At 64.5% G+C, this 10486-nt stretch overlaps 1 protein-coding gene across 1 annotated transcript; it reads left to right on the top strand.

The window, feature by feature from the left end:
* Window positions 1–3182: 3182 nt before the first annotated feature.
* LOC142093441 (glycerol-3-phosphate acyltransferase 2, mitochondrial-like) lies at window positions 3183–10486 on the top strand. Its single transcript, XM_075174620.1, has 20 exons — window positions 3183–3296; window positions 3499–3572; window positions 4804–4914; window positions 5423–5536; window positions 6381–6480; window positions 6561–6697; window positions 6817–6916; window positions 7095–7298; window positions 7426–7536; window positions 7834–7922; window positions 8009–8127; window positions 8229–8299; window positions 8399–8663; window positions 9030–9178; window positions 9291–9368; window positions 9518–9646; window positions 9734–9854; window positions 10052–10105; window positions 10210–10265; window positions 10347–10486. Exons 1-20 carry the CDS (start codon window positions 3183–3185, stop codon window positions 10461–10463), a joined length of 2313 nt encoding a protein of 770 aa, XP_075030721.1. The 3' UTR covers window positions 10464–10486.

Below are 10486 nucleotides of genomic sequence, written 5' to 3'. Positions count from 1 at the left end.
TGATGTGCCCAAGGGGTGATGGGGACCTGGGATGGGGATGGGAACCCATGATGGGGCTGGGACTGATGTCCCCAAGGGCGTCGGGGACCTGGGAAGGGGCTGGGGGGACCTGGGATGGGGCTGGGACCTTGTGATGGGGCTGGGGCTGATGTCCCCAAGGGCGTCAGGGACCTGGGAAGGGGCTGGGGGGACGTGGGATGGGGCTGGGTTGATGTCCACGGGGGTGACGGGGACCTGGGATGGGGATGGGACCCCATGATGGGGTTGGGGATGGAAGTGATGTCCCCAAGAGTGATGGGGACCTTGTGATGGGGCTGGGACCTTGTGATGGGGCTGGGCTGATGTCCACGGGGGTGACGGGGACCTGGGATGGGGCTGGGACCCTGTGATGGGGTTGGGGATGGAAGTGATGTCCCCAAGAGTGATGGGGACCTGGGATGGGACCCTGTGATGGGGTTGGGACTGATGTCCCCAAGGGCGTCAGGGACCTGGGATGGGGCTGGGGTTGATGTCCCCAGGGGTGACGGGGATGGGGACCCAGGGGGTGACAGGGGTGGAGGCCACGTCCTCAGGGGGGACAAAGGTCCACGAGGGGGGGCAGGGGCTGGAGGCCCGGGGGGGGGTGCCCAGGCCCGGGGGGGGCGCCCAGGCCCGGGGGTGCCAGGCCCGGCCCGGGGGGGGGGTGCCCAGGCCCGGGGAGGTGCCCAGGCCCGGGGGTGCCAGGCCCGGCCCGGGGGGGGTGCCCAGGCCCGGAGGGGGTGCCCAGGCCCGGGGGGGTGCCCAGGCCCGGGGGTGCCAGGCGCGGCCCGGGCCGCCCCTCAGGGCCGGGCTCCTCCGGGGGCGGAGCGGGAGGGACCGGCCGGGCCTGCGGCGGGTGAGAGCGGGGGGCCGGGGCCTGGCGGGGGGGGAGTTACCCCCAGGCCTGTGGGGGTGTGGGGTGTGCTGCCCCCCCCGGTTCTATAGGGGCGGTGGGGCCTGTGTGGGGTGTGCTGCCCCCCCCCGTTCTATAGGGTGTGTGGGGCCTGCTACCTGCCCCCCCCAGGTCCTATAGGGTGTGTGGGGCCTGCTACCTGCCCCCCCCAGGTCCTATAGGGTGTGTGGGGCCTGCTACCTGCCCCCCCCAGGGCCCTATAGGGGCTGCGGCGTGTGTTCCCCCTCCCCCAGGTTCTATAGGGTGTGTGGGGCCTGTGTGGGGTGTGTTACCCCCCCAAGGCTCTATAGGGGGTGTGGGGTCTGTTACCCCCCCCCCCAGGTTCTATAGGGTGTGTGGGGCCTGTGTGGGGTGTGCTGCCCCCCCCCCCCAAGGCCCTATGGGGGGTATGGGGTCTGTTACTCACCCCCCGCCCCGGGTTCTATAGGGTGTGTGGGGCCTGCTACCTGCCCCCCCCAGGGCCCTATGGGGGCTGTGGGGTGCGTTCCCCCTCCCCCAGGTCCTATAGGGTGTGTGGGGTGTGTTACCCCCCCCAAGGCCCTATGGGGGCTGTGGGGTGCGTTCCCCCCTCCCCCAGGTCCTATAGGGTGTGGGGGGCCTGTGTGGGGTGTGTTACCCCCCCAATGCTCTATAGGGGGTGTGGGGTCTGTTACCCCCCCCCCAGGACCTATAGGGTGTGTGGGGTCTGTGTGCCCCCCCCCCATCCCCCAAGGCCCTATGGGGTGTGGGGGGGGTGTTACCCCCCCAAAGCCCTATAGCACATGTAGGGCCCAGGGGGGTGGGGTCCTCTGCCAGCAGCCCCTCTCCGGGTAACCAAAACCTTCCAAAAAAAGACTTTCTGCCTCTTTCTGTCGTCTTTTTTCCAGGACCCCCGAGCATCCCCGCGTCTCTTCTGCCCCGCTTTGGGGACGTCCCCCCCCCACCCCGACCCCACGCCGGGGGCTGCCAGCGCCGTCCCCCCACCCGCGACGCCCGGTCCCGGAGGTAGGTGACTCCCTGGGGACAAGGGTGGGCACCGAGGGGACGCTCCGGTCCCTAAACAAGGGGGGGGTGACCCCCCTTTCCCCCACACCATGAGCACCCCCTGGTAAATTCGGCCGCTGGGGGTGTGGGGGGGGGTTTCCCAGTGGGTCCCAAACCTCGCTGGGGTTTTCTTCTCTCCAACCTCGCTTTTCTTTACGCCCCCCCCGCCCGCCCCCCAGCAACATTTTAAAACCAAATTGTTTTTTGTTTTCCTCCCTCCTCTCTTTTTTGGGGGGAATAAAAATCCCCCCCATAACAAAGGGAGGGGGTAGACGTGATTTAAAAGCCCCCCATACCTTGCAGGAGGGGTCTCTCGTCCAAGCAGCCCCTCTGCCAGCACCGGGGCAGGGGGGGCAATGCTGGGTGCCCCAGCCTGATTTTTTTGGGGGGGGGGGTGGGTGGGTGTCGAGATCTCAGCGTTTGGGGGCAGGCTGCGCTGCGGAGTTTTTGGGTACAGATTGACATCTCCTTGCAGGGGGGGGGGAGGAGGGTGTGGGAGGGAAAAGTCAATTGTAGCGGCACCGGAGCTCGATTACGAAGAATAAATTCTTTTCCCAAGGGCTTTTGGCGCGTTGGTTGCTGGGTTGGGGTTTTTTTTCTACACCCCCCCCTCTTTTTGTGCTATTTCCCTGCTGAGGAGGGGAGAGGGGCTCGGCAGCTCCCCCCTCCGCGGGTCCCTGCGTCACCCCGTTGCCCCACAGCTCTGGTTATGGTGGTGGAAGGGTCTCCCGCTCGCTGCCAGGCTCGGTCGATGGAGGCGGGGTGGGGATGAGGGGTTTGGGGTCTCCCCGTGCACCCCCCTGCTCTCGCTGACCCCCCTCTTGCCCCCAGCTGAGCTCCGCGGGCTGGTGCCGGACGCGTCTCCGGGGGCTCATCCCTGCGCAGAACCCGCTGCCCGAGCACCCCCCGGGGGTGCTGATCCCACCGGATCCGGGTCCCCACGCTCCTCCGGTGACAGCGGCGGAGAAACAAAGGTGACTTCTTGGCCGGAGAGGTGGGCAGCGTCCCCCTTGGGGTGGGGGAAGCCAGCTTGAGTCTCCCCTTTTGTGGCTGCCCCTTCCATCCCAGATAAATTTGCTATATTTCTCCCCAGTAAACCCAGTAACAGGACTTCTCCCCGCAGCCCGAGTGCATTTTGGGGAGCATTCACCAACGTTTGGTATTTCCAGGACGAGCAGGGTTCGTGCCATCCCTCCCTCCCCCCCCTTGTTTTTCTTTCCCTTCTCAGATGAAAACCTGGGTCTGCGATTCGGGGCAGAAACTGGAAATTTTCATCCCTTTTCTGGGCAAATACCGTCCGTTTTCGGGGCGTTGCTGCCAGACCTGCACCCCGAAGAGCTGGGTAAGAACGTGGCATTGGAAGCTCTGGCCTTCCCAGAGCCGGTTGGGAAGAGACTCTGGGATCCCGGGATGCTGGCGAAGAGGACGAGCCCCATCCGAAGGGTCTCGTGCGCCTGGCGGGAGGGCTGGGGCACAGCCGAAACCTCCCCGCGCTGTCCTCCTCCGAAGTTGCCGTAAGAGCTGACCCCGCTTTCTCCTTCCAGGGTGGTTTCTACCACAAGCACCTCTCCTCCCTCGGCTTCCGCGACGCCATCCGGGTGACGGAGGAGGACACACGGTGAGGACGGGACCAGCTCTGTGCTGGGGATCGCTGGACAAACCACTTTTTTTCCCCAGGTTTTATTCTCCCTTTTGTCCGAATCCCCGTGGAAATCCCTTTCCCTGCTGTGCAGGAGTCTAGGGACGCCTCTCCGTCATCCTTGCTCCCTAATTAGTCCAAGAAAGAGTTCTGTTAATTATATTTTGAAAGGCTGGAAGCTGCATCTCCAAGCGCAGAGCGTTAATAACAGCAGAGGGGAGAGGGCTTGGTCTGTTCCTCCGGCTGCTGTCACGCTCAGGCTGGGGCGAGAAGTTGGCCACCGAGTCGAAGATTTGGGGTTGTTTCTTTTTTTTAAACAAAACTTGGTATCTTGATGCTGTTGGGAAGAGTTTGGCGGGGGAGGGGGGGGCTGGGGGTGTTTTCGTTCTCCTCTCTGGCTTCGGCACAAGGACAAGCTCACGCGCGCAGCGCTTGGAGCGAGCCCTGGCTCCCGGTTCCCCGGGGAGAGGCGAAATGGCCTCTTCCCCAACCCCTCCTGCTCTTCCTCCTCCCCACGGGCCCTCGCTCCGGACCCCCAGGAGCTGACGTGGAGCCTAGGAGCCGTTTCCTTGCCAAACGCCTGATATTTTTTTGTTCCAGAGGTGCTGAACTCCTTCGGTTCCTCTCCCCTTTCGGAGCAGTCCCTGGTGGCTCTAGCAATTTTGCGCTGTAATTTTTTTCCAAATCGGGTCATTATACTTCATTCAGCTCGAAATATCCCAGCTTTCAAACTCTTTGAATAATTCATCTCCCCTCGCAGCGACTCGGGAGTTGCGGGATGGCTAAAAAGAGCCGGGTGATGGGTGGCTGAGATCACGAGCGGAAAGACGAAGGTCTGAAGCTCCCGTGTCCCTCTCCGGCCACCTGCAGCCCTTTCGCTGGGTTGCCGCACGCTCTCTGATTTATCTAAAACCTCACTTGCGTCCTTTTCAGGTGCTGCCTTGCTCTGATTTGGGGACAGATTTGGAAAAATCCCCGATTTGGGACCTCTGCGGTATCCCCTGCGCGTTTCTAGCAATTGCAGGTTTCCTTCCTGCGCGCGGAGCGATGCTGCAAGGACCGGGGCGGCCGGGAGCATCGCTCTGCTGGTGCCTCCGTTTTTCCCAGCTGTAAAACGGGGAGAAAAATCTCAAATTCTTGCCAACGCATAGCTAGAGGGTTGGAAAAGCCTCTAACCACCGGGACGTCGCTGTCTGTCTCCCTTGTCCAGGTACCGGGGCTGGCTGGTCCGAAGGGTCTGTGGTTTCCTGGCTGTCTGGGACTGGAAAGTTCCTGCTGACACCCCGGGAGATCTCCCGGCGAGGATCTGCCGCAGTAAGAGGTAGGTGGGAGCAGCCGGAGGGGCTCTGCGGGGTCACCTTCACCCGTGGCAGGACCCGGGTCCTGCAGCCTCATCCCCCAATCCTGCGGGATCCCATTCGGTCACCGGAGCGAGGGATGCGCTCGTCTGCTCCCGGCGGAAAGAAATGTGCCAGCTCCTCCTCGCTCCTGCGCCCTTCCCATAAGCTCACCCCGAGGAAGGGGCTTTGTAGCCGCTCTCCCCGGGCTCAGCACCCCCAAAAAGGGGCTGGTACCCCGATTCGGTGCAGAACCGGCTCTCCCATCTCCGGGCTCTGCCCCCGGATGCCGCCGAGGCTCTCCCAGTCTCGCCCCGTCCCGAGCACGTGGCGTCTGGGGTGACTGGCAACTGTCACCTAACTCGTTATCATCGCTAATTACACGGCACGAGGCTGGCAGCCAGTACATTGTAATTACTGTAATGCAGAATGGTTTGTTTAAACCCCTGGCTCTGCCTCGTGCTTCCCACCTCCTCTCCATCCCCTTGGCAGGGTACGGGATGTCGCTACCAGCCGGTCCCGGAGAGGGGACGGTGAATCCCAGAAGGAGAAAATACTCAAGATCCTGGCTGAAATCCAGGCCCCGCTCTCCCTTCTCATCCTGAGGTCTGCATTCCCTCGCCGGGGAGGGTTGTGGGTGCGGAATCCCCCTTCACGGGCATCTCCCACCTCCTCCTGGAGGGATCCCAGTTCCTGGCTGGGGCATTCCCAGTCCCTCTCCTCCACTCCAGGTCTCTCACGCTCTTAATTTCTGCATTAAGCCCCTTCGGGTGGGTGTTGAGCGCTGGGTCGCTGCCTCGCTCCCACGCGCCGTTGTTTGGGGGACGCCGGCAGGGCTGGCAGCCCTTGGGGTCCCACGCAGCTCCTTGGGGATAGTTCCCCCAATTCCAGCTGGAATCTGACGCTGGAATGGAGAAGGGAGGGAGGAAGAAAAAAAAAAACCACTGGGAGGATGGAAATCAAAGCAAAGCAAAAGGGAACTTTTCCTTTCTCTCTCCGCTTTTTCTTTTTTTCCTCCTGTCATTGAGAAATTGGCAATTAAAGGTTGCATTGTAGCCTAATTGCTTGTCTGATTGAGCTGTAATAAAAGAACTCTCTGCGCAGTCTGAAGTATTTAAAGGGAAGAAATTACCCGGGGGATAAAAGCGTTCAGATCCTTCCCGTAAACAGCGTGCGGGAGGACGGGGAGATGGAGGGGTAATTGACTTCAGCTTTTGTTGCCGGGCGGAGAAGGGGGTGGTCTTGTCACATCCAGCCTTTAATGTTTTAACTTAATTTATAATAAAGCTGTTTATTTGCTTTACGGGAGCTGAAAAGTGACATTTCGAGTTGGGCTGTCTCATGCAACCGCCTCGCCTGCCTGCATGGGGAAACTGAGGCAGGGAAGGGTGGCCCGGATAAGGTCTCCGGGGGGGTTTTGGGAGCAGCTCACTTGTTTCTTGTCCTGCAGGTTCTGCCACTGGGCTCTGCTCAAGCTCCTGAACCGCCTCTTCCTCAGCCTGCAGCTCCACCGAGGGCAGCTGGAGATGGTGCTGAGGGCCGCCAGGACGGTAGGGAGCCCGGCGAGCCGCGCTCGGCCCTGTGCCTTGCCGTCGGCACACCGGGCGCTGAGCCCTGGCTTTCCTTGCAGCCCGGCGTGCCGCTGGTTTTCCTCTCGACGCACAAATCCCAGCTGGATGGGCTGCTCCTGTCCTTCCTCCTCTTCTCCCAAGGGTTGGGGGTGCCCAGGGTGACGGTGGGCGGCCAGGTCTGCAGCCCTCGCCTCCGGTAAGGCACGGCAGACCCCGGCTTGGGGCACTCACGAAGGCCCCGAGCCGTGGTGGGGAACTGGGGGGGACGTGGCCCCATGCAAGGTGGGCGCCCGTGGTGTCGTCTTTCCCCCGCAGAGCCTTGCTCGGCCGCCTGGGAGGGATTTTTCTGCCTTCGAGGACGGAGCAGACGCTGAGCAACCAGGACGAAGGGCTGCCGGGGGCTGTCCTGGCCACGGTAGGTCCAGCCCGGGCTGCTGGAAGGGATAAAACATCCCCCCCCCGAGCTCCAAAAGCGTCTGGGGGTGTCTGGACCGTGGGCTGGCCGAGCCTTTCGGTTGTGCGACGGATGCTGGCAGCTCCCGTGCATCCAGTGCCGCCAGTGTCCCCCAGCCTCATCCCGTCTCCTCCCCCAGTACGTCGAGGAGGTGCTGAGGAGCCGACAGCCCCTTCTCATCTTCCTGGAAGAGCCCCCCCTCGCCCTGCATCTCTCTGCCCCTGCCCGGGAGTGGCTGGCCCTGGTGTACCGAGCCGTGCGGGACGGCGCCGTCCCCGACGTCCTCCTGGTCCCCGTGGGCATCGCCTACGACGTGGTCCCCGGCGGTTTGCACCGGGAAGGAGCGGTGAGAGGTTTTGCCGATGTGGGTGCAGCACCCGAATCGTCGAGCGCCTCCCCCCCCCCCCCCTCGGGGAGCGACGCTCGCCTCCCATCACCCCGTTAATGCTTTGGTTCCCCTCTTCTCCCAGCGCGGTGCTCGACCCCTCGGTCTCGGCGCTTGCCTTTGGGCAGCGTGCCGGGCCGTGCGCCGAAACCTCGGCTGCGCCCGGGTGGACTTCGCCCAGCCCTTCTCCTTACAGGTACGGCCAGGGCTCCTGGCTGGATCCCTCCCGGCCCCGGAGGATTTATTGCCGGGATGTCGACGGCTGTGCGGGTCGGAATGAGGGGTTTGGGGTGGCTGGAGGGGATCCGGTGTCCTCCGGGGGATCCTGTGTCCTCCAGGGGATCCGGTGTTCTCCAGGGGATCCGGTGAGCCTCCCTTTAGGGGAAGCCGGGGAGGTTGCTGGGGCAATGGGGGCCCTGGGGACCCAAGGGATCAAGTCAGGTCGTCGGCGCCGAGGGCTGCGAGCGCCGACGGGCTCGTTTGTCCTTCCCAGGAGTTTATAGCCAAAAACCTCGTCAGGCAGAGCGGCGAGGGGAAGCCGCCGGAGGAGGAGCTGCTGCTGCCCGCCATCCTCGGCACGTGGTAAGCAGGGGCCTCGGGGCAGCGTCTCGCCTCCCACGTCTACTCCCGGCCCCGCTTTCTCACCCTTCTCGCCCCGTTTTCTCCAGCCCCAGCCAGCCGGATGGCAAAAAGGCGAAGATTTGGGGTCCTGGCCCCGCAACGGCCGCCGGTTTGGCGGCAGAAGAGGAAACGTTGGTGACCGAGCTGGGCTTGCACTCCCTGAGCGGTGAGGGGGTCTGCTGGGGGAGGCAGGAGTCCGTCGTCCCGCCGTCTGGGTGACACCCCCAATCCCCCGATGGCTAACGAGCGCCTCTCGTTCCCTTGCAGACGGCGTTGCCTGCTCCGCCGTCATGGCTGTGGGGATCACGTCCGCGCTGCTGCTGCACAAGCACCGGGAGGTGAGACAAGGAGATATCCAGGTTTCTTTTTCTTCGGAGCAAGATTTCCAGAGCCGTCCCCGTCGTGGAGGGGGCCAGCTCATCCTCCTCTTCCTCCAGGGCGTCTTCCTCTCCCGGCTGATGCCGGACTTTGCCTGGCTGCTGGAGGAGATCCTGCTGCGCCAGCACGACGTGGGCTTTTCCGGGCAGCTCCGCGCCCTGGTGCAGCACAGCCTCGTCCTGCTCGGAGCCCACCTCACCTTCTACCACCTCTCCCCCATCGGTGACGTCCTGGTGGTCCCCGAGGCCTCGGCGGAGGCCCTGAGGGAGCTGGGTCACCACAGCGCTGCCATCCTGCCCGTCTTTGCCAGCGAGGCGGTGGGAGGTGAGGAGCGAGGCGGGGGGCATCGGCGACACCAGGGATTGGTGACGCCGGGGGGGGAATTGGTGACGCCGGGGGGGAAATCGGTGACACCAGGGGGAATCGGTGACGCCGGGGGGGAAATCGGTGACGCCAGGGGGAATCGGTGACGCCGGGGGGGAAATCGGTGACGCCAGGGGGTATCAGTGACGCCAGGGGGGAAATTGGTGACGCCGGGGGGGAAATTGGTGACGCCGGGGGGGAAATTGGTGACGCCAGGGGGAATCGGTGACGCCGGCGGGGAAATCGGTGACGCCAGGGGGAATCGGTGACGCCGGGGGGGGGAATCGGTGATGCCAGGGGGAATCGGTGACGCCGCTTTGCCGGCAGCCTGTGCCATCCGTGCCTTGCTGATGGAGATGCTGCCCTTCCTGGGGGTGACCGTCGGACCCTCCAGCATCGTGCTCAGCCAGAACGAGCTGCACCGCAAGACCCTGGAGCTGCTCCGGCTGCTGCCCCCAAACCTGCTGGGGTTCCCGGTAGGGACTGGCGGCGCGGGGTGGCACTGCCATCGCGTGGAAGTGGCCCGTCACCGCTGCCTGGCTCCGGGGAGTCCGGCTGCCTGCCAGCCCCTTTCCTCCTCTCCCCCAGCCCTGCCAGCCCCTCGACTGCCGGAGCCAGGACATCGTGGACAAGCTCCTTCTCTGTGGGCTGCTGGAGACTGAAGAGGTGGGTGCTCCCCCCCCCGGGACCCCCTCCCCACGCTGGGGTGGCTCAGCCCTTTCTGCGTCCTCCGGTCCTGGCTGGGAAGGGGACGAGGAAGCGGGGTCCCCTGCGGGGTGACATCAAAGGTCCCCGTAGCCGGTTTGTCCCCGCAGCCGGAGAGCGAGCGCTGGGTCTGCGACTTGGCCCCACGGCCCTTCTGCAAGGGACAGCCCTGGGCGGGGATGGACTTCACCGACAGCGACAGTGACAGCGAGGACGAGGTCCCCAAACGCTGCTTCAAGGTACTCGAGGTGTCCCCCGACGCGCCCCCCCCTGCCTCGGTGGCGGGGTGAGGACAGTCTCACTAAACTTTGGCTTCCTCCACCCAGCTCAGCGAGCCCCAGGGCTCGCCCGGGTTCCTCCTCTTCCTCTGCCGGCTCCTGAGCCCCGTGCTGAGGACCTACGCCAGAGCGGTGGCTTTCCTGGACCGACCCAGCTGGCCCCAGCCCGGTAGGACCCCCCCCGGGGTGGGCAACCGCTCCTCCAACCTCACCAGCCCCCCTTGGCTTGGCTCTTGGGGAAACTGAGGCACAGCCGAAGCTCCCTTGCAGCCCTGGCTTTGCACCAAGACCGGCGAGGGGCTGCACCCCGCCCCCCGGGAGCTGGGGGCGGTGGGGTTTGACCCCCCTGTTTCTCCCCAACCCCAGAGGCCGCCTACGTGGAGGCGTTGCTGCAATTCCTGGCCGAGGAGGACGGGTTCGGTGAGTCGGGGTAGGGGGACGGAGGGGTCAGCACCCAAAAGCCAGGCTGTGGGTGCCCGGAGGGGGGGATGCGGGTGCTCCCTCGGGGTTTTCTCTCCCTCCAGAGTACCCGAACAGGAGCCTGGCCCTCAGCTCTCTGCAGACCTTCAAGAAGATGGGGGTAAGCTCTTCTGGGGGCTCTGCCAGCGTCCCCCCAACCTCGAGCTGCCCCCCCCCCAGTGACGCTCCTCTCCCTCCCCAGGTGCTGGAGGAGGAACAGACCCCCGCCGGACCCCTGCTCCACCTCTCCCAGCCTTTCCGCTCCAGCACGAACCGGGAGAAGCTGGAAGCCTTCATCCGGCAGTTCACCCAGCCGTAGCCGCCGGCGCGGCGCCGATAAAC

Source organism: Calonectris borealis, chromosome 27 (genome assembly GCF_964195595.1).
Source record: "Calonectris borealis chromosome 27, bCalBor7.hap1.2, whole genome shotgun sequence".
NCBI lineage: Eukaryota > Metazoa > Chordata > Aves > Procellariiformes > Procellariidae > Calonectris > Calonectris borealis.
Note: the sequence above shows the minus strand (reverse complement) of the source record. Positions and strands in the feature narration are given on the sequence as shown.

Excerpts from the sequence above, each read along its gene's own strand:
- LOC142093441 (XM_075174620.1), top strand. The coding sequence starts at position 3,183 with ATGAAAACCTGGGTCTGCGATTCGGGGCAGAAACTGGAAATTTTCATC. Across the intron at positions 7,923-8,008 it reads CCCGCCATCCTCGGCACGTG|CCCCAGCCAGCCGGATGGCA; the intron begins GTAAGCAGGGGC and ends CGTTTTCTCCAG. Across the intron at positions 9,647-9,733 it reads TCCCCAAACGCTGCTTCAAG|CTCAGCGAGCCCCAGGGCTC; the intron begins GTACTCGAGGTG and ends TCCTCCACCCAG.